The sequence below is a fragment of the Python bivittatus genome, unplaced genomic scaffold (assembly GCF_059951505.1).
Source record: "Python bivittatus isolate LINGU-HERP-01145 unplaced genomic scaffold, Pbiv_v1 ctg000020_np1212, whole genome shotgun sequence".
Lineage (NCBI taxonomy): Eukaryota > Metazoa > Chordata > Lepidosauria > Squamata > Pythonidae > Python > Python bivittatus.
This window is the reverse complement of record NW_028277030.1, coordinates 113,111,223-113,135,269: the sequence shown is the minus strand read 5'-3', so window position 1 is coordinate 113,135,269 and position 24,047 is coordinate 113,111,223. Positions and strand designations below refer to the sequence as shown.

The 24,047-nt window shown below is 38.6% G+C and overlaps 1 protein-coding gene across 1 annotated transcript in view; it reads left to right on the top strand.

Annotated features, from left to right (window-relative positions):
- Positions 1 to 24,047, top strand: part of VASH2 (vasohibin 2) — a 34,006-nt gene that overhangs the window by 5,517 nt on the left and 4,442 nt on the right. The window contains exons 3-7 of the mRNA XM_007425642.4: positions 2,840 to 2,928; positions 5,420 to 5,476; positions 11,057 to 11,131; positions 16,067 to 16,448; positions 18,825 to 18,940. Coding sequence (XP_007425704.1) covers positions 2,840 to 2,928; positions 5,420 to 5,476; positions 11,057 to 11,131; positions 16,067 to 16,448; positions 18,825 to 18,940 — 719 coding nt within the window. The remainder of the gene's footprint in view (positions 1 to 2,839; positions 2,929 to 5,419; positions 5,477 to 11,056; positions 11,132 to 16,066; positions 16,449 to 18,824; positions 18,941 to 24,047) is intronic.

Below are 24,047 nucleotides of genomic sequence, written 5' to 3'. Positions count from 1 at the left end.
GAGAGACTAACGAGTGGCTGAATCAGAATCTTGGCATTTTGAAAATTAATTTGGGCAATAGAGGCAGGTTTTTCCTTGCCTTACTTGTAGGAGCAAGATAAATTGAAGATGGGAGATGGGGGACTCAATTTATTGATGGGATGTCATCCTTTTCTTTTAACAGTCCCTCTTGTAAGCAGCAAGCCCAAGAACTATGATAAAGAGATACAGAATTGAAACAGGATGATCTTGTAGCACAACTCTACTAATTCCTAACCAACCCTGGAGGTGGCTAGCACCTTGAAGATGCTCCCATATGTTAACATCTTACTAACCATCAACATCTTTTTGTATTTTATATCATTTTTATTGTATTTTAATATTTATTCCTGTTTTATTGTGAGTCACTTTTGTGAGTCACCCAGAGTCACTTTTTTGTGAGATGGGCGGTATCTAAATTTGAAATATATAAATAAATAAATAAATAAATAAATAAATACATACATACATACATACATACATAAATAAATAAATTCTGTAGTTGCAGTATACCAAACTGCTACATGCAGATCTCAAGCAAGAGGAAGCCAGCTTTGTGAGTCAGTGGATCCATTTGGAATTTTGAGATCCTGTTGTAAAGGTCTCACAATATGGTTGCCATGAGGGTGGTTGGGCCTGTTCACCAAAAGGGTGCCATGGTGGGCACAGCCAGTTTCACAGTACCAATTTAATGGAAGGCAAGCTGGTGGGATTGTTTCTTAGCATCCTTTTCAGCTCCCCAGGATACTCCACCTTGCCAGTTTAGGGTGTTTTCTTTCCTAGGCAGATGGGAACAGGCCACAGGACTGCAGCCATTTAGGTCTCGGAGACATTCTTGCAAATGAAGATATTTAATGCTGATCGTTCACATTATGTAATTAATATATTCTAAACCCAATTAAAGCGGGTTGGATAGGGATTCTGGGGAGAGATCCATGGCATCAGTAATTCACTTCAATATCAGCTCTTTAATATTTATCCTGAGTTACTGAAGATAGTCTGTTTTTGTTCTGGTTGTATATGTGTGAAATTTTTTTTTTAAATGTATTAAGGCATCTCTGACTTGATTTATTATGCTTTTTGCCTAAACACAGTTGGCAACAACAATGCTGATTTTAGGCAGGCATGTCCTCCCCAAGTGATATGGTTGGGGTGTGCAAAAAAGGGCATGAGGGGAGCCATAGAGTCACAGGGCCACAAGTTATCCACCCTTGAATTAAAAGATTGAAGGAAAATGTGGATGTACAGAAGCAATGGAAATATGAAGGTGGGAATAATGAGGGAATGTAGAAGGTATGGACATAAAAACTCAAGAGTCATACTTCACAATTTCCATTCTTTCTGGCATATGAATGAATCTGGAAGTGACTTTCTCTCCAGTACTGGTCTACCTACCAGCCACGCTGCTGACTGGCTGCCAACAGGTGCATCCAAGTCATTTACACTAATGGGATATGTGTGACTGCTATAGGAAGTGACCAGCAATTTTATTGACATAGGATAAATCTAGCATGTAATCCCACTTTCTCCCATTTGATGCTTCTGCTATTTGTGTAGAGAAAAGCAGATCTTTTGAAAAGTTTCTTGGACCAGTTGGAGATGGACTTTTATCATTATAAGCCAAACTTTGGATACTGCATTTCTTGCCCCACCACCTGAGGTACTTGTACCATTGCTATGAATATAATAAAACCTTCCCAACCTGATAATGTCCTAGTATATTTGACTACCACTTCCATTACCCCCAGCCAGCATGGGCAGTGGTGGCACTGTACCCAGAAATGATGACAACTGTACTATACACATCTGAAGAAACATTGCGTAGCAATGAGAACTATACCTTGAACAAAAAAAAATGCTTGCTTCATAGCTACACTGATAGTTACTGGATGTCTAGAGCTCATCACTGAGTCAAAAATATTATGTTTGAACATGAGAAATATGAACATAAGCATCAGGAGGAGTAATGCTCTCTTCCTGAAGGCTCTCCTGGAGATAGCCTTGTATAGTGGGAGAATGGGATTGGATAGCATAGATTGATAATGCATCCAAGAATTTGAAATGCTGTAAACATTTGGAGGTTAGCGTTACGTTTATAGGAATGGGCCTTGTCCAGACAGGCAAAACTATTATGCCTTTATGTACCTGTATCAAATTGTTATGAGTCTGCACAAGTACAGTCCTAGTTTTGTGTTTTCCAGCTACAATAATTGTTTCTAAGTTGCTCTTAAAAAATCCACCCTTCATTCTTACCCAAAATTTTCATGCCAAAGAAATTGGACAGCTTGCTTCCGCTTTAAATGCTTAGCACACCAATTGATAATAGACAATGTCCCTTTGTTTGTGTTCATTTGTCAATTGCTAGCAGAGAATTGTGACATATGAATCTCAGAAGGAGCTTCTTTCTGCTGTTACATGAACAGCTGTGTGAATATTCTGAAAAGGTTAGGAGCAAGAAGGATGCTGAGAGATGGGAAATGGTCTTCTGTGGATTATGCCTTAATTTGGCAAAGCTGGCTTGAAGCTAGAAGTCTTCAAGTTGGCTCTTCTTTCAGACATTGAATGCTTGGAGTGCACATTTGCATACCTGCCTGGGGAATAAATCCCATTTTGCTCAGTGGGACTTAATCTGGTAAAATATAGAGCATATAACGCAAAATAATGATAAAATATATAATGCAAAATAATATTTTGCAGTAGCAGAGGGTCATCACTCTGACATTCCTGAGTTCAGCTCTTCTTCTCTCTTGACTAAAATAGTTTTGGCTTCCTACCTCAGATAATGACTTCTCCCAACTTGTCTCTGTCTCATTTTATGCAGCCTTCCATGCCGTTGGTGCCAAATTACAAGGCTTCCATGACGATCCCAGACTGGCTTCAGGCAATACAGAATTACATGAAGATGCTGCAGTATCCTTGTTTAAAAAAAGAAAAAAAGCTATTAAGCTTATTTGTTGAGGAAAATGGAAGGAGGGTAGATAATTTAGTAGAGAACCAAGCTGACCTGAGGGACAAGAATGAATGAAAAGTGCTGTTGTTGTATTTTCTAGCACTTGTGAAGCATTATGAGATTACTTAAGCTTGGTGTGTTGCCCTTGGTCTTTAGAATGCCATACGTAGCTTTAACAGTATGAAGAGGTTGTAATTGAAACAGGAGATTGAACAGTAGACCTTTTTTTTGGTGATCATGGCACATAGAGTGACATACTTCAGGCAGAGAATATCTCCTCTTCAAGTACCCAACCCTGCCTTCAGGAATTAGATAGCAGCAGCTTCAAGGACTCAATACTGCATGATAAGTTGCCTTATTGCAGTCAAGAAAGAATTCATGTGTATGAAGAAAATTTGCCTACTACAGAACACAGAAGTTAAGCCCACTATATATGCAAAAGAAAAGTTTTAATTGTTAAACTTTGTTCTTCTGTCCCATTTGGTCAACAGACTCTAGCTCCCAGACTTGAGATTAGAATGCTCCTGTTCCCTGTTTAAATATTGCTTCTGTCTGGCCTGAACAGAACTGGTTCTAGTCTGATCAGCTTCAACCCTTACACTGGCTCATGAGGGCAAGAATGCACAGACTTCTAGGACAATAAATTGTAGCAGTAGAGATAGGTGATGTGCATTGTTTTACCATGAGATGTGGTGCTGGCTACCAGCTTGGTGGCTTCAAAAAAGAGTTGGACCAATTCCTGGAAGCCACGGGGATCAATGGCTATTAACCTTGATGGCAGTGTGACTGTCTCTGAAGGTCATCTGCTGGGAGACTAGCGAGCTTCCTTGTGCAAATGGTTGGCCTCTGTGAGAATTAGATGGGCCAGGGGTCCAATCCAGCAGGGTACTATTTATGTCCTTATGTTCACTGCATCATGACAGTAACAATACTTGCAAAAAAGTTTTAGAATAATGGTTAATTGCAAACTAAATATAAGCCAGCAATATGATGTAGCTAAAACAAAGGCAAAGGCAATTTTAGGCTACATCAACAGAAGTACTAGTTTCCAAATCACAGAATGTAATTATTCTACTTTCGTCAGAATCCAGTTCAAGTATCTGATCAAATTTTCAGCACTTTGGTCTAAGTAGGATTCTGAGAAATCAGAACAGGTTCAGGGAAGGGCAGCAAAGACATGCTGGAAAATATGTTCATGTAGAAGAAAGTCTAGACCTGTTTGCAGGACACAAAACAATGGATTTAAGTTATAGGAAGACAGATTCTGATTGTATGTTAGAAAAAAATTCTGAACAGTAAGAACACTGCAATCCAGTTAACTCAGAGAGAGTGTAGGTTCTCCTTCATTGGATATAATCAAGTGGAGGCTAGACAGCCATCTGGCTGGGATGCTTTAATTTGGATACCTGTTATGAGCAGAAGGTTGAACCTGATGGCCTAAATAGCCCCTTATGATATCTACTTTGGATTTGGACTGGAGACAAATTCTGATTTTCAATCATTGTAACTGATGAGATTTGGATAGCGCTGCCAAAGGAATTGTTAGAGAAGCAGCTGTATATGAACAAGCATACAGAGGCAACCTGAAAAACTCTCAAAGTAGTTTCACAATGCCTTCTGAAAGATGCAGGTTTCTCAGTGTTTGGAGGAGTAATAGTTTGTTCGTACCAGTGTTCTTTGGAAGGCATTCTTTTGAATACTTTGCCCAGCCCTACTAGATTATTTCTTAGGGCCATCAGGAAGTTACTACCAAAAGGCTGAAGTCAAGAGCCATAGTTAAGGCAAACTTTGAATCATACCTTATCAAGGAAGACAATTCTACTGAGGCAAAGTCCTAGCCCCAAACAGGAAGTATATATATAGAATTTTCTGTGTATTAAAATTCAATGGGCAGTTTGAATGGAGCCAATCAGGAATATTTCATAATTGTGAAATTTTCAAAATGCATTTCTGATGAGCTTATTCCATGGATAGTTGCACCTACTGCTGAAGATTATGGTCCATGGTATGGACAAAGTATGGTTTGGTGGCGATGAGTGAACTGAGTCAATATTTTATATTCTTACATCAGTTATAAAGAGGAACAATCAGTATATAAGATTATTGAGGGGTTATAACGAATTCTAAGTACCATCCTTAAAAATGTATATTCTTGTATTATAAACAATAATCCTTTCATATTTGCTTCCCCATGGAACTATTGCTAAACCATCTGACTGCTTTTAAAAAAATTATGATTAAAATGGGTTCTGTTAGATCCCATTATCTGATTAAAAAAGAGAAAATTCTTCATATGACGTTCAAATGAATTAAATTATTCTTCTTAGTTATATTTTAGTACTTCATATTTCTTGAAGATATTACGACAGAATCATTTGTTTGATTCATCTTACACATATGCTATTACTTTCTCCATTTTGCAATCACTTTGTCTTAACAAATAAAATCCAGATATAATCATACGGGAACTCAATTCTTCGAAATTAGGAAATCAAGACCTCTAAGTGGGTATGTAATATTTTGCAGAAGGAATTATTTTCTAACGGGCTTGCGAACCCAATAAATGGTCCCAACAGATAAAATAGCGCAGTGCTTGCTGGCAGAATGTATCAGAGACTCTTTGTATATTTCATCATCTCTCAAATTACACATCCAACCCTCCTCTATTCTCAGCCTCCACAAAGACATGACTTTATACTCCTTTTGCTGAATGTATTGTCCACTATTTTCCTTCTGCTGCACAACAAGAACGAAACAAGAATCTATCATCTAGTATAGGTGTAGGTAATCTGTGGCCATGGGGCCACATGTGACCCAAAAAAGTGCAGATCCCAAATTTTATATCCCTTTTTGGAGTGGTAGTGGTGGGAGGGTTAAGAATGAAGGGTTAAGAATTTAAGCCTTGAGACTCCTTAAAACAAGGAGGGGAAGTGAATCTGAAAATGTAACTTTTTCTCATTCTGGTGATGTAACAGTGACATTGTGGCTCTAAGTCAGGACAGAAAGGAGAACTGTAGCCCTGGCTGAAAAAAGTTTTCCTACTTCTGATCTAGAGGAAAAATTTAGTTGATGAACTGAGACAGCCTTTCTCAATCTTCCAGATGTTTACACTTCAACCCAGCTATCATGTTTATCAAACACAGAAGACCCCAGGTAGAGGCAGTCTGCACTAGAAACATAGAAAACCACTTTATATGGAGTCCTGCTATTGGCCTGCCTCATTGGCTGTGGTGGTAGCATCCCAAGATTTTGGACAGGACTGTTCCTCTCACTTGGAGTTGTGGAGGTTGGAGTAGGATGGTGTTTCTCAAACTGGCCAGCATGCCGGCTGGGGAATTCTGATAGTTGAAGTCCACACATCTTAAAGTTGCCAAGTTTGAGAAACATTGGACTAGGACCTTTGTCTGTTATATATATATAGGACTGCTCTGAAAACAAAGAGAGAGAAAGAAGAAAACAGAGATGATTTGTACTAACAGTATTTGCACAGAACTTTACAATTGTCTTCACTGAAAAATGTACCCATTGTTACTGAATGCTTTGCTTACCCGTCTGCGCTGAGATGCATATTAAAGTTTACAAGCTGCTTTTTCTATTGAGGCTGAAAGTGGTCCTGGTACAAACCATCTAGCTTGTGCTGATGTGTTTAGTTTCTTGCTCAGAAAGATGATGATTATTGTTGTTGTTGTTATTACTACTACTACTACTTCCTACAGTGGTTAAAGTGCCCTCCCCCTTTAAAAATAAATCACACATAATGAAATTATTTTGGCCTTGCAGTTTTCTTATGGAAGAGCTGGCAACACCTCTCTGATTACATAGAACAGAGATAGCTAGTTTCTTTTCAATCTTTCAGTACTTAGCAAGAAGGGTTTGTCCTTCATTTATCCCACAAATGATAAATGCAGAACTAAACAGTGCTTAACTTTAACAACTGTGGTACAGGATTATTGTAATTAGGGAAGGATAGAAACTTGCTTCGGCCATATTTGAATATGAACATACACTCTGAATGTGTCCTAAAATGTGCCCAAGAGAACTCATGCTTCTTCCATGCCTGGAGGAATAATTCAAAGGGTTCTGGGTCCCAATGCTTGCAGCCTATAAGATGTATTTGCAAAGGTAGAAGGGTTCTCTTAATGCAGCCCTATGTTTTTCACAGTATTGGATAAGATGGACTGTCTCTGCCCCCAAGTAAGTTATAATGGAGGTAGAGCAATGGGAGAAATATATGTACTTGTATCAGGGAGTGGAATCAGATTTTACTACAGTTTTTTGTTGGTTTCTGGTAAGTTTCTGGATATGATTCAAAGTGCTGGTTTTAGCTGATAAAGCCCTATGCGGCTTAATTCCCAGGTATCATCAGGAAAATCTCCTTCAAGGAAAACTGGCTCATCTGGTATATTCCTCCTAAGAAGGATTGTCAAATGTCCCCTTTCTCAGAGGTTGCTAGGGGAGGGCCTGGAAACCATGTTCCTTAGGGGCAGCCCCTCCTCCAGAGCTTCCCTTAATACTCATCTGATACAACTCAGGAAGGCTGTGAAAATGCTGTTGTCCTATGGAACCTTTGATGTGGCATTGCGGATGTCACCGCCGCGTAGTGGGACGCCAGTGGGTAGCTATTTAATTTAATTTATTTTGTTTATGTTTCATGATTTATGTACCCCATCAGGAGTTATTTCAAGAATACAGTGGTATATAACTATTTGCAATAAATGAAATTGTTACTCTGCTTGAGGGTGTGTGTATGTGTGTAAGTATGTGTAGATACATACAGAGATAGAGATAGAGAGATAAATGTCGATACAGATACATGTATACATACACACACACAGCTATAGATACAGGTATGTATATGCACACATATACACATAGGCACACCATTCATCACAAAGAGACATAGAAATTTTGGCTTCTTCCTTCTTTAGAAGCTCTGAAATAGGAGGCAGTGCTGTGATTGTATGTGGAGGTATGTGCATGTGCAAACACACACACACATATATATACAGTATATATATTTATATATATATATATATATATATAAATACTTGATTGTGAGATGGGTGGCTATATAAACATGATGAATAAATAAATATCAGACCTTTTATCGTTGTACACATTTCAGAACATTCCATATCCTGGATTCCATGGCTCAGCCCATGGTTTACCTTGAACCATTTGTTTAGGGATCTCAGGCTGAACATGGGAAGATGTTTGAAGGTAATATATGCAGTGTTTGGGGGGTGTTGGTTGGGGCAGCAGTTTTCAGCACAGCAGCCTGCGTGTCTGTATTTTCACAGTTGTATGTCTTTAGTGAGAATAGGAATGGTGAATAGGTATAGGAATAGGAACAGAACAGAACAGAAACTTTATTGATTTAGTCATCTGACCATATCAAAAATATAAAACCAATACAAGTATACAAGTAAATATAAATAAACCTGTTCTGTTCTGTTCTGTTCTATTCTGTTCTGGTATAGGAATAGGAATGATGGTGAAAAATTGCCTGCAGCATAGCTTAGAATGTGAACCCTGAAAGCATCTTAGGTTATGATGACAGATTTAGGCAAAGAAATACAGAGCATGTTTCTCTCTCTCTCTCCCCCCCCACCCCCCATTTCGAATTTTGGGAACTTCTACAAAATGTATTGTTTGGCATGGGATTGTCTGTTTACAAGTCTTTTCTTAGAGCAAAGCTTGATGAATGCCTTCTTAGAACGCCACAAACATACCTTCTTTTGCTCTTGTGCGCTGGTAATGCTGTTGTGATACTTGGATTTGTTTGTTTGTTCATACAGTTTATTCATTTATACAGTGTATAGGCTGCCCAACTTTCAATGAACAATTAAAAAGCTTCTTTTAAAAAGTTGTGTATTAACTACAGAAGACAGATCCCTGTCTAGAGAAGCTTACAATTTAAAAATGTATCGCACAGATAACATCAGAGGCAGAGGAGGCAGGATGGAAGACAGAATCAGCTAGGCTACTATTTAATATACTTAAGCTCAGCTGCAATGAGTTATGTGCACGAGCAGCTTGAACCAAAGCTGCAAGGAAGACAAGGATTTGAAAACAATTTTAAAGGAAGGTAAAAACTGAAGTCTGCACATGCTACACAAATATTATATCATGTATTTTGAACCTAGACATTTCTTGAAAAATTGCATATAATAGTCTTCCTCTGTCTCATGATCCTCAGATGACCTGAACTACAGTTCTCCTCGTACCTCACTTGCATGCCATTGGATATCTTTTTTTTTTTTAATTCAGGAGTTGTAAAACACCATTTTAATAATATAATACTTTGTAATGCATTATCTTTGTAGCATGCATTTAAAAGCAATTACAAAGATATTTTCAATCATGACTATCTTTCCAGTTCGTTCATGTTTAGAAAAACCAATATGCCAATTTTTGTTAAAATGCTTTTTCCAGGTTTTTTTTAAACTAAGAGGTTACTGGACCATATTTTTTATAACATTATTTTTAAAAAATGGTAAAAAACTAAAGCCTTTCAAATGATTGATGCTTTAACAACACATTCTACCCCAATTAAAAGCTTCCAGTTTATATTTTGGATCTCAGTTGTTTCGGTTTTTGTTATTTCATGGGTAGTAATTGGCATTCAGTGTAAATAAATATGGGTTTAGCACTAAACATTTTTTTAAAGAATTGTTTAGATTTTTTTTTTTAATGATCACTTAGATGAGTTGGTGGGATGAACACAAGAAACCTTCAATATCTCTTAGTGTAGAAAGTTAGTTGTGGTTCCATTTATAACCTACAGCAGATAAGCTGTGATTATTAGCGCTAGGGAAGCTATTGTTTCAGTAGATAAGATGTGGAGACTTCAAATTTGTATTAAAGAGTTGTAATTAAGCACAGTAATTTCAGCTTACTCTGGAACTCCCCAGAAGTCTGGACTCCACTATGCATTAACCATATAGTTTTGGTAGGCCATTTGCTGTGCTCCTTGACATTAAGTCCTCAAGGTACCCAGAAGAGTGTTGGCACCATTTTCATTGTTACCATTTCCCTTTTAATTTAGAAAAAAATACTTCATATTTATCTGTAGAGGTTTTCACATACTTCTTAAAAAAGATGGGAGTGGGCAATGAAAGCTTTTCTAATGGAAGGACATTAACAAGATTAAAAAGCTGTAGCAGGCAAACTAATTCAGTCACCTTCATTTACTTGAATGAAGATATTCCCAGACAAATGGCTCCTGTCGCTGGGCAGGTAGAGTTAATTTTTTTCCAGTGAAAAAAAGAGAAAATCATTGGTAAGAAAAAAATAAGAGAGTTGCAAATACTGTAAAAGACAGTGGGTATTACCAGAACTTTAGGTAGTGATCTGGACTCCCTGCCAGGCAGTTAACTGAACTGGTGGGCATATTCGAATGCATCGGCTCCTGCTGCTGTGGTGAGGTTTACTTGTTTATATATATCTTGTAAGTAGGAGTTTCCTTTTTGCACAAAATCTAGCAATCAAGAAAAAATCCAAGAGCTGATGTGTTTGCATAAAACAGTACCATTTTGGCATGAGGAACCTGGAACCTGGCATGATGCACTGTGCCCAACCATGCTATCAACCAGTTTGGCAACTGCATAAGGAAAGCTTCATCTGGAAACATTCTAGGATTATGGGAAATAGTACAAGAAAGACTAGGGGGAGGAAACAGTGTGAACAGACTCCTCATCCACTAAAAGTTGTGCCGGACCTCACAATGGTAGTTTAAGTGATTTTAGACTCTAGATTTAAGATTGCATAAAATGTTCAATGATAAACTATATTGTTCTGTTTCCTGTAAAATGAGGCAAATTGGCCCTGCTGCCTTTGGAAGCTGTCCTGCTCATTCCACTCAACGGGACCCTGGAATGTTGCCCCAAGACCATCCACGCCTGGAACAAGGGGAGAACATAGGAAAGGGGAGTTTTCTTCCTAAATACATGGGGCTATTCAACTTCCATATGTAAACAAGGATACAGAATAGGAAAACAGTTTTCAGACACACAATTCTTGGTTTAAACCCTAAGTTTTGTTTCTAAACAATTTATCTTGTTTTCTCTTCCCTTATCACTTTCTTAGGCTAATGGAATCAGCAAGAGAAATGACCAGGGAGTCCTTACCAATCAAATGCCTTGAAGCAGTTATCCTAGGGATGTATCCTTTTGTTTTTAGCTTCTTTGTTCAACCTTCTTTTAAAATTAAAGAAGTAATAGGATTACTAGTTTCCTTGGCTGCTGTGTCAACACCATCACAAGGTGAGTCTCTTTTCCCTTCTTTATTAAGCTTAATGGGTGGTGGGGAAGAAAGTACAGACATGAGTGGTAGGACATTTGAGATTCATTGCAGGATGCCAGATCAAAACAAATAATATTGGACTCAAGTGCTGTGTATAATGCATATCTAAAAGAAAAAGAGAGGGAAAGGGAAAAAGGTATTCTTGAAGATATCTAGAACAATTCAGGGAATGATTAAATTGCAACAAAGTCATCTGCTCATATGGAAAGTTAGAGAAAACAGGTGTAGATACATTTTTTGAACAACACTGAAGAAACAAAGTTGAAAGGACATTTAAAACTATGGTAGGAGACTTTGCCGTATGCTTTTAAACAAATATAAGAAAATTCAGTCTTCCCAAGTAGAGAATACAAGGGAAGGTTTTGCGCATCACCATAACAAATATGATTCCAAATTTGGGTATTTCCAGATGGGATCTTTGTGGCAGTTTGGAATCAGCTCCAGACCCATTCTTACTATTTTGGCAGAATCAGTGAGTGGGGTCAACATATTATTAAATCTGCTGTAGTTTATGTGAAACAACAGCAAATCTTACTATTGCCTTTTGAAGTGCTACAGTTCTGCCTTGCTTCCAGGTACTCCATTCCCCAAGTGGTGGTCTCTCTTGCTTCACTTCACTTCTGATTTTCCACTGACAGAAACTTCTGTCTTATTTCATCTTGTGGCTCCTACCACTTTGAATACCTGTATTTTGTTACTTATTTTTTGTTACCTATTGTTACCTATATTTTAAGGCTGGTAATAGTAGTATTCAAAGTGGTAGAGATAGAGAAAAAGAAGACATGAAAGCCCAAACAAGATAAATTAATAGTAAAATATTATGAATATGAGCATCTTCCATATATATGGGCTTCAATTCTTAGAATTGTCAGCAGTGGTGAATCCTGGTAGCTGATAGCCACATACCTGGAAGGTGCCAGGTTACAAATAACCCCCACTGAATTCACTACTTCTGAGTAGATATACAGAAGGTTGCAATATCCATCCATCCATCCATACAAACATACTTGGTTCAGTGTTGCACTGATGAGAAAAGGTTTATCTACTGAATTTATGCCTTCTGTGTATCTCTCAGTTTTGTTTTTGTCTCATTTCTGGCATGTTTTAGATGATCCTGTCCTGTTCAATTTTAAAAAAACAATCTCTGGATTTGTGTAAGTTCTTATTTTAAAAAATGAATCATAAAAAGTTGCCTCTACGTTTTCTTTTCAAGATATAGGAGTGTTGCCAGGAAAAAAACTGTTTTTCCCTTTTTTCTTTTCCTATATAATTTTTAATATTAGCCATTAATCAACAATTAGCAATTAATAATACAGTGGAGTATATATAGAAGCAAAATGCACGTGTAACAACAGCATAATGATTATCTACTATCTAGTTCCACGTTCCTAGATAAAAAGACTGTGTCTGCTCATACAATTTGCTAATCCCTGGATAACTGAACCTCAGTTCACTGAATTAATCCATTTCCTTGAAGTATTTCTAAACTTGCAGTATTACTTTAGTACAGCACACTGAATAATAAACTCCTCATCTTGTCTGAACTGCAGTCCACCCAAATGTGTTTGAGCCACACTTGTGCAGAGTTTTCTTGCCAGGAGGCTGCCTTTCCTATCATTTGCTTTTGTGCTACTAATGGTGTGCAAAGCCTTCTTCCAGGGGCTCTTTTACTCCTAGTTAGATGTCAAGGAAATTACATTCCTGATGAGATTAAATTGCATCCTTTGGGTGACTTGAATGTGACAGAGACATGTGGATATAGGGGATGGTTGAAGAATCTTAAAAAGAACTGCTTGGGGTCAAGTGGAGTTAAACTCCTTTGTATTGCAGGCAAAATATAAAGTTGATCAGCTCAGTGCTCCCAGAATTTGATAGACACTAACACAAGGCAGAGAAATCTAGGAGTCAGTTACATAGAAGAAAACTACAATAAGCTTTAAAATTTAACTTCTACGTTAGCAACATATCTTAATATAAATCGAGAGTTCTGCATCTCCTATTTAAAATGTAAGTTTCAAGGAGATATTTTAATTTCCCAAGAAAATTAATAGTGATGCTGTTTCATTATTTTACTATTTAATTTATAAATAATGTGATTCCGTTGCTTCCAATTAGAGTAGCAGCTTTGACCAGGGTCACATTTGGTGGAAGGCTTTTAAGTGACAAATGAAGGCAAGGTGGTGGATGTTGAGAGTGGCATGTCCTGTTAGTTTCTTTTTGGCATGTGGCCTTATTTCTGTGAGGAGGATTAAGTAGGAGGAGCAGGGAAATAACTGCAAATGCTGTAGAAGCCCAGAAGCCCACAAAACTCTGAGCAAATACCTCTCACCAACTTATCTTAAAATAGCCTTTTTATGCCTGCTTGTTGGCATGTTCATCCTTCATGCAAATGTAGAATATTAGCTGGGAAAAACCTTTCCTATTTAAGCAGCTTTCAGGCATTTGAAGAGTGCAGAAAGAATTGCTTGGCTTTTCTTGAAAATGGAGTGAATGGAATTTTTTTCAGCTGGATTTCTTACCCTTTCAGCTACATAAGACCAGTTACTTTTGGGGGAGAAGAGAAGGAGTCTGAGACTGAAGGGATGGAGAATAGGAGAACATAAGTCAGGAGAGTCCTTCAAAGCAGAAATGGGGGCCTTGTGTGTCAGAACAGTGGCTGGATCTTCTTACTCTGATGAATGAAAGAAATGATAATAAGGCTTTCATGTTTTACCATTGTTTGTATCTGGGAATAAGGAAAGTAGTTAAACAGAGGCTGAATACTCCTTTCCTTTTGCATTTTGTAATGATTCATACCATCAGTTTGTAGCCAGGGGCATCTGCAGGAAGAGGCAAAAGCGTCAGTCAATAAAACTATAATAATAAATTGAATATCACTTTGATGGTATTCAAGATCTGCTGCCACTTTCTACTTAATGATGGCTGCCCTGTAGAACAAGGACAAGGTACTTCTGGCTTTCTTTTTTTTTCAAATAATGTTATTAAAAATTATAAATGAAAAGAATAAAAGTCAATACAAACTACAAAAAATACAAACAGAAAAACATAAAAAAAAAGGGGGGGAGAGTATAGAAAAGAAAAAAAAAAGGGAAAAAGAAAAAAAAGTAAATTCCCCCTTCATCCCAGCAGGTAAAAAGTTTTAATAGCTTATCACTGTCTCTAAATTAAACATAATCTTTCTTCTCCCCATAACTCTTAAGTAACAAAAAAACAAATCCAAATGCTTCATCAATCATTCTTTGTCAGCAAAAGTCCAATAAGGGCAGCCAGATATAACTATTTTTCTCTTTTAGCCCTGATCAAACAAGCCAACCTTATAAACTTTCCCTGAATTTTTAACATTATTCATCAACCCCTTCAAAAAAAGGTCCCAGAGGTAATTTGCTGATCATCTGTGTATCCAGACAAAAATCATTCAGAACTTTAACAGATTTCTTTCGCATGTCCATTAGATAAAGTTTATCCTTTTATTTGTCGCTTCTAAAAAAGTCTTTCCAATCCTTAGCAGAGCTCTCTTGTATATCCAGAAGAAAAAAATTATCCAAATCAATTTCTTGGTTTGATATCTATTCATCTCCTTTAGGGGATAAATCATCCATTGGATCCATTCGCATTACATTTAAGTCCTCCTTCAAATTAATTTCATAAAAGTCCATTACAACTTGTTCTTGTTTTACAACTTCATTAAAGCATGTTCTGTCCAGTTTCTCAAGCATTTGATCCATTCTATTCAGTAGCTTGGCTGAGAGGTATGCACTAAGGATTTCTGCTCCATTTTCTTTGTCCTTTGGCTCCCTGTAATGTCCAACCTTCAAGGTCTCCTCATCATAAAGAAATCACCATTTTTCCATGAGAAGACATTTTCTAATAAATTCAAAACTATAATTCCAAATTTCTCTGGCCCCTTAATCCATTATTAACTTTCCAAAATCCATATATTAAGTACCATTTTGCTGCTTAGTTAAAAAAAAATCATATATTTTCAAAATGTTTAAGATAAAATTTACACCATCATCTTTTAAGGAGGCAGAGACTCACCCAATGAATACAGTAAAACCTTGCCAGTCCAAAGGGACTTAATCTCTCCAGTATACAACACATAAAAAATTAATCCAAAAAAGTGATTAAAATGTAAGGTGGAGAACTGCATCTTCAATCAGCATCTCCAATGGTGCAGTTGTAGTTAAGCTATATCTGGAAGTATACAGGTTTCCCAACTCTACTGTGGAAACAGTCTAATGATTTGGGAGGGGTGCAGCTTGATGGCAGACCCTGTAGACTTCACATGTAGAAGATCCCAGGACCAGTCTTTGACATATTCAGTTAAAAAGATCTTAGGTAATACTGCTAGGAATAGTTTTGCATAACATGTCCATATGCTAAGTTATATAGAAGCACATTTAGAAATCATTGCTCTAATTTCAAGGAGAATACAGGGTATCTTACTATGATGGTGAGGACTATAACCAGTTCACCAGTAACTGGCTCAATTTGCTGTCCACATATTATGGGCATAGCCAACCTGAAGACCCTTATACTCCATTCTTTATTTTAAACTGGACTTGGACTGATTTCACACAAAATACATCTTCCGGAAGTTCTTTCTGATAAGCACATGGCCACCCTAGAAAAGACCTTTTATCTGTTCTTGGTTGGATAAGAAATAGAGGGCTAGATGGAGGAACAACATGAATCAGTGGAACACAGCATCAAATCACAAACAGTGACACCTGGAAAGCATTTTCTACAGTTCAGAATCTAAGTTTACTGCTGCCTTGACGTGACCCTTACCAGATACTTAACCAATGGGCAGCCTTCTGTGGAACGATTCCCAATCAGCTTTAAATCCCACTTCTCAGGGAACAATTTTCATCATGTGGTGCTTGGAATTTATTTCAATGGCCGATATGGATCACTGGGCATGAGCCGAAGGTCAGAGCTGATGGACAAGCCCTTAATCTACCGAACTCTGAGTGACCTCATCTTTGAATTTGAAGACTCCTATAAAAAGTACTTACATTCGGTAAAAAAAGTGAAGATTGGATTGTATGTCCCTCATGAGCCTCACAGTTTTCAGCCCATTGAATGGAAGCAGTTGGTGCTTAATATGTCAAAGATGATGCGGTTAGAGATAAGGAAGGAGTTGGAGAAATATGCCAGGGACATGAGGATGAAGGTATGTCCTATTTCTGTGACATTTGGAAATGAGCGTGGGAAACTGCTTTACTTGGGAAAGCTGTGAATGCAACAAGTGTCATTTGGCTGATTTCATCGAAGACCAATAAAGGTAAAAAGCAGATCCAGAGTATGGCCACATCCCTATAGCTGCTTTGCCATACACCCATCCCATCCTGGAGCTGGCAGTACTGTATACTTGGAATGGGCCTGTGCTGTGCTGCTGTTCATAGAGCCTTAATGCACAACATTCAAAGGGCCATGACTGGCAGTTCTCTTGGCTGAAATTCCAGCCCTGACCATTGTCATTCAGCACGTAGGAAAAAAAGCCTCCCCCAGCTGGAATGCACAACCCTCTGGTTGCTCCATGCCCTGCATTTTTCCCCCATTCCCATTGTACCCTCACCTGATGGAACTCCTCTTTTTTCTTTTTAAAATCCTTGAAACTATTAATTGCCTAACAGTAGCAGCAAAGGGCTTTTTTTCTATCTGTTAGCTGCCCCCTTAATAGTTGACATCAGTCAATCTGATGTCAGGCCTAGCCCAAGGAACTTCTGGAGACCGTGCAGGTTCAATCAGCAAGGTTTATTAGCTAGTGATTGTTTACAGAAATCTTCTCAGACTGCCGGCTAGTTCCCAGGAACAAGAATTCACTATTTCCTGGAATGTTAGGGGTGCATCAGCTTTCGCCTCTTATCTCCAGCGCGTTGCTCTGGAGACGAGATCACTTTCTTTACCCCCCTTCCAGTCCCATGCCATTCCATAACAATTGCCATGTATTTTGACCTTATGACTATTGCTTTCCATTTGAAGTTTGCGCAGGTGAGACCTGCAACATTTAGCAAGTAGTCCCCCCTGAGCATGCTCAATCCTTGTAGAGCTATTTTTTCCTCTTTATCTAAGTTTGATTTCTGCAATCCTAGAGTTCTCCAGAGCTTTGCTTTGGTATGTTAATGGTGCCCCAGAGAATGACTTCATTATTAGTCATACTTGTGTATATCAGTGGGTATGTATCTGAAGTCTACTACAGCTGGAGAATATTTCCTATGCAGGTTGATTCCCCCAATATGGCATATCTTTGACAGCAAAGCAGTGGTGATGGATGGTTACTTCTTAGATGTATTACAGGTTCAGTGCCCTTTGCAGAAAAGAGGTTTCTTTTAGTGCCTGTGCTTCTGCTTAAGGAGATCATGCACTCCTTTGCATGCCTCCACCCTTTGTCTCTGTTTGGGGTCTCACTCCCTACCATGACTCTGTCTTCCAGCCCATAGAATGCAAACTATAGCAAATGAGAGTGACTTAGGGGATCAGCGGAGCACATTCACCCTCTTTATTGGAAACTTGCAAATCCAGGTGGTTGTGGAATGGCAGGTCTGTGTGTATGTGTATGTCTATATGTATGCTTTCTGGATACTTGAATATTCTCTTCAGGATTGTTTGTTTACTGCCTAAACAAATTATTCCTTAGTAATCCTACATTTATTTTGTGTCTGGCTTCCATAAATACTTTCTTCTGGCAATCAGCTAATAGGATCTGAGTAGAATACAACCTTCAACTTGTGATTTTCAAAATTTTTGCTTTGATCTCTGGGGCTATGATGCTGCTACATACAGACTGTAGAGCTAAATAATGGTCTTACTAATTCATTGAGGTTTAACTTTCTCAATTAAGAGAGGCTAATTTCTAGATTTCTGTGTCGTATATACCAATTTGGAAGAAAAATTCTGTGACAAAAATGTAATGATGGTGAGAGGTTGCACTTACAGATATTTTGGGAATAATTTCCAGGAGAACTATGTATTACTGGCATCATCTCCTAATATCTTCAGGAGATCACGAAAAGAAATTCCTGATAGCTCATGGATACTTTGGTTTCTATTCCTTTTCTGTTAGCTTTTCATTCAGTGCTTTGTACCTGAAAGATCTCAGAAACAATCTCCTGATACCTTAGGCTAGACAGGAAAAGACTACGCACAGAAGCCGTAGAGAACTGTAGCAAGTCACTGTGAACCAGAGACAGGCAATTTGCTATCCTCAGATGTTATGTCCATCAATTTGTGTCAACCTGGAGCCAAAAAGATCGATAGCAAGGGAATGTGGGAGTGTACTCCAGAAAGCAAACAAATAAAGAAACAAAAAAGACCTGAAGGAGCTTTATCTCTAACAAACAATTCTGAGCCCGCTAGATCAACCGTTGGACATGGTCTAAGGCAGTGTTTTTCAACCTTGGCTACTTTATGACATATGGACTTCAACTCCCAGAATTCTCCAGCAGTCATTACAAACCTTGTATGACTTATTAAAACATAAAAGCATAGTGCAAGCCAGCCATTATGAATAAACACATCCTGAAATAAATCATTTTTCTCTTTCAAGATTTTGAAGCCTGCAAGTGCCCATTCTCCAGTCAAGCAGAGATCCCGAGGGAAGTCCTTGTCCCCTCGACGAAGACAAGCCAGCCCTCAGAGGCGGGCCTGCCGAAGAGACAAATCGTGAGTATTGCCATTCTGAGCAATCCTCTGTTAACTGATTAGATATGGTTAGTGAAAGTGTGCTATAGGACTTTAAAGTCTGTTTTGCACTAGGAAATATCAGGGTTCTTTGGAAGTTGTTTGGATTTTTTTTTTCAATAATCATGATCAGTAATGATGGAAGTGCCTTCCTTGGAGAACAACTTGTTTACTATAATTAATTAATTTTATTTATTGCTTTTATTTCTTGTTTATCTGCCATGATGGAATTCATGCTAACACATATAGATTTCCCAGATATATATATATATATATATGTGTGTGTGTGTGTGTGTGTGTGTGTTTGTGTGTGTATTTCATAGAGACAGAGATAGAGATAGAGATAGAGAGACAGAGAGATAGTTTCCAGATGATTGGCATGGAGCAGTTTAACTAGCTAAGTTACTATGGTGTGCAGTTTCAATCAAGCCTTGGGACACCAAATATCTGTACAACATACATGAGAGTGGAAAACTGGGCAGGAGATAATTTTGCATTTCCTGGCTGATCCCTGGGCAATTTGCTATAGATCAGGAGGGGTTTCTGGCTCCCAGACATAATTTTCTGCTGCTTCCAGTGTTGAAACTGTAGATAAAATGTATTGCCACTGTAGATAAAATAACTCCATCTACATAGAAGAAGGGTGTGTAAACAGGCTGGGGGTTATCTCAAAGTTTGCTGGAATATGTAGAAAAGCATCCTTATGGGAAGGAATTGTTAAAGTTGCCCAATGAAGTCTAAGGGCATCAATGGTCATTGGGATGTTGACTGATGATTGGAGAGAAACCAGAAACCCAGTGGAGGAGGTGTGGAATGAAGTGAATGGGATTCTGAACAGCTAGATCTCTACCTTGCAACATTTTGAAGCTCATACATCCTCTGATGGCAGTAAAATAGAGCTACAGATGGATAAATCTTAAAGCAGAAGACATTAACAAAGTTGGGGGAATAAACAGAATAAGGAAATCAGCCTGCTCAGTGTCTGTGGGGAATAAGGAATGGAATGTAGTAGCCCAGAAGGATACTGGCTGGCTGGCTAGAAGACTGATCATGAGGCTTTCCCCACCCTATAAAACAGGCCGCTGAAATTAGGAATGCTGGCACAAGACTAAGATGGACTTCTATATGAAAGAATTGTACGTTCAGTTCTGGTGCTGAAAACAAGCTACTCATGTGCTCGAGAGACCCACTTCTTTAATTTTAAGTGCATGCTGTTCCAACTCCCAAGAGCTGTTGCTTGTACCAACCACTTGCAGGTGGATCTCAGGGTTTCAGTAAAAAAGTTAAACCCACGATACTGTTCTAGAATGCACACTTAATGAGTAGATAAAAGTCTAAGAGATCAAGCCAGCCGCAGTGAATCCTTTGGATCGTGGTCAGATTTGCCTAGAGCTGTGTTCTTCAACTTCATCAACTTTAAGATGTGTGGATTTCAACTTCCAGAATTCCCCAGCCAGCATGGCTGGCTGGGGAATTCTGGGAATTCAAGTCCACACATCTTAAAGTTGATGAAGTTGACAAAAACTGGTCTAGAGACCTAGTGGTTTCAGGAAAAATTATTTAAGATAGCTTTCCAGGTGCCTTCCAGCTAAAATTCCCATTATCCTCAGTTAGCACTACCTTTTCCCTGACTGGAGAAACCTGCCTTTGAGTTCATCAGCAAGCAGATGAACAGGGAAAGAGATCCTTGAGGACAGAAATGTTGGAATAAAGCTCAGCCATAGGCTTATTTTTTAATGTATTTGCAAATGGAAATGTAGTTAAACTGCCTAAATAATTTGACATTAGTGTTGCAATGCTAAGGAACCATAATGGAACATGCAAAAGAAGAAAAAATGAAGAAGGGAATTGTTGAAATGTAGTAGAAGATATTTTAAAGTATGTATCTTAGCAGATTTTGCTTTCTCAATCTTTTTAGGCAGAAACTGAGTCCTATTCGGGTAACAGGAGTCTTCAGGTATCAATTGAATATTCTTTCATAGTGATAGTATTCTGAAATTTGGAAAATAGATTAATTAGAAATAAATTGACCACACTTAATTTTTAAATGAAAAATGCCAGGCAGCTTGTCTGGAAATTTCAATATGGATTGGATAGTGTTTATCACAATAGTTTCCCATAAGGTGTTTTTTTTCCTCCTATAAACTTCTCTTTGGGCATTATGGGAAATACATGGTTGGCTAGATCTATCTGGCAAATATTGCTTGAAGCACCATCACTATAGTATAGATAAATAGCTATATAGATATCACTGAAATGTATTAGGTGAAGGTCTACATGAAAATTCGTAAATTAAAGGTGGGGTAGGCAACAGTAGAGTGCCCATGCCTACCTTCCTTAGGGCCTGCCAGTATCTCTGCTGCCCACCTTTTTCAAATAAAATAATTACATGGGAACATGACCTCTTGCAAAGCAGAGTGCCATTCCCTACCATTACAGGAATGCCTAGGACCATATAGATATTTTTAAAAAATGTTAATGGTGAATGGCTATGATTACTCCTTTTTTGAAAATGTGCCCACTTGCCCAGAAAAAAGGATAAGAGTAAGCAGGCATGATAGAGAGCAGACCAGGAGTTTGTTTTGTAAAGATGAGATTTTCGTGATTGACCTCATTTACCATTGGCAGCCACGTTGTCAGTAGACAGGCCCTTGTGTGGCAGCCATTTTATGTCCAGGAGACACTTCTGAATTTCAAATCTGCCTACCATCTCAACTAGAGTGGCCAATCTCTAGAATAAAACATCAGTGAAGTTAGTGACAACATCCGCAAGAATTCCATGCAACGTAATAATTGTTAACATTTGCAGTGGATCTCCCTTCAGCTGGACTACTGTGAGGGCTTTTTTTCTGTTTCTTAAACAGTCAAACATTTCTTTAAGCTCCCTCTCTAAATATAATTCGGTATTCATAGCAGCTGCTCAGTTAACTGCAGGTTGCTATTTTACACATGAATTCATAGTGTAACATTCTTGGTGGCCTCTTGGTTGGAATTCTCCTTGTTTAGTGTCTGGATAATTATAGTTGTCAGAGGTTACAAATCTCTGTTCAAACTCCTTCCTGCCTTTTTTTAGGGGGTATTTTCATCCTCAAGTATCTGGGTCTGTTTCACAGTTGCTAGGATGACACATATGCCTGGGGGAGGTATCTCTTTGACTAAGATGTCAGCTGAACCAGCAGCCCCTTTTGGAGTGCCAACTGTGCCTTCCCTGTTGCTTGGAATTGTCAAGGCTGCCTAGAGGTTGGTGTCTTGAATCTCTTCCAAGCCCAGAGGGTTTCTGCAGATTGGATCCTTTAAATTTTTAGCACATGTTTTGAAAGGAAGAGTTTTGAGTTCATTTATCAGGACTGAACGCCAACAAGGCATTGGCTTAGAATGTGTAACGGTATGTGGGAAAAACCTTGGGAGACTGGGCAAAGAGACTCTTCCAAGGGAACAGTCAGATAAGAGACAGCATAGCCCACAGTTGGATAATGGGTGGGGCAGGAGGCTCAGAAGAGACCCTCCCTAGTTTCTCAGGCTGTAAATCTTTCAGACTTGAAAGATTCCGTCAATATAGCTTTACAATAAAGTAGAATTAGCTCATCTGGTTGTGATTCCTATGTGGTTTACCCTGCGAGGCCAACATTAATCTTGCAAGTCTGAAAGTACAATTCTCCCCCTGTCTCCTTTACAGCCCAAGAAACTAGGGAGGGTCTCTTCTGAGCCTCTTGTCCTGCCCACTGTCCATCTCAGGGCTATGCTGTCTCTTATCTGACCATTCCTTGGCAGTGTCTCGTTGCCCAGTTGCCCAAGATCTTTCCCACGTACCATTACAGAGTGCATGATTTTCATAATATGGTGTTCCTATAATCTGTTAGTAGAGATGCAAAACCAATGGCCCTCACATATTGCTGATCTACAGGTCCCTGGATTCTTCTTCTCAGGATGGGCAGGGTGATCCAGTTCAGCAATGGTTAGAAGCTGCAGCTTCCCTATCCCTAAATCATGTTTCTTTAAATAAATGACTACTTAAACTTATTTAAGTCTTACAATTCTCAAAATATGGGGCTAGTTTTGATTAATGTGCTGATGCTGAAAAAAAAAAGTTCTTAAAGCATTAGTTATGCGTGTGCTTTGATTGGTAGAGCATTGACCGAAAAGTTTCTTAAGTAGTCTTCTGAGCCCAGCAATTTTCAAACACTTTCTAAGAGATAAAAAGTGTGAAAGCCACTGATTTACCAGACAGCGATCATCATTTTTCAACTGTAACTCAGAATAAATCCTTTACATGCAATGGGATTGTTTTAGCAAAAGTAAGTAGAGGGTTGCAGCTTCTATTCCTGAGTAGTTCCTCCACCGACCCCCCTCCAGTAGCTGAAATAACATCTGCCAAGGGTGCTTTGGCTTGTTGTTTATATATTTTTGATTTGGGTGAGCTAAGTATAGCTGCTGAAGTGGCAGGGCATGAAACAGGTCCTCACTCAGCCTGCCCCTGGGCTGCACAGTTGGTCTGGCAAGGGCTGAATAAGCAACTTGGCATTCACAGTGGGGGAAACTTCACCTCCTGCATGGCAAGCTGCGATCAGACAATCTTGTGTCAGCCAGCCATTGGGTTCAGTGAGCTTTCCCAGGGCCAAAATTCACATTAGATTTCCTTTTACCCAAATACGGTGTTACAAGCTGCTCTCAAAATGCATGAGGACTCTGTGTGTGCAGGTGTAACAAGCACAGGCTGTCTGGCACCCATCCTTGGCCGGTCTTTGCCAGTGGCATAGGGAAGATCAACCCCACCCTGCAAGCCTCATGTGACTCCCCTTGCCCTGTTGCCATTCAAATTTGGTAGGAAAACACTGAAATTTGGTGGCATAAACAAACTCACCAAAACCTAAAATAAGGAAAATAAGACTATTAAGTCTCTGACAGGCTTAATGCACCTATTTCACTTATTTAATCCTCCTAGATGACCCTCCCAAATAAATTAGTTAACTAATGTATTGATTTATCTGTTGGTTTGCTTTCAGGATTTATATGCCACTGCACTTGAATCTAACTTTGAGGGGCTTACATACCCTATTTATAAAAATGTGATTAAAAACTATACTTTGTA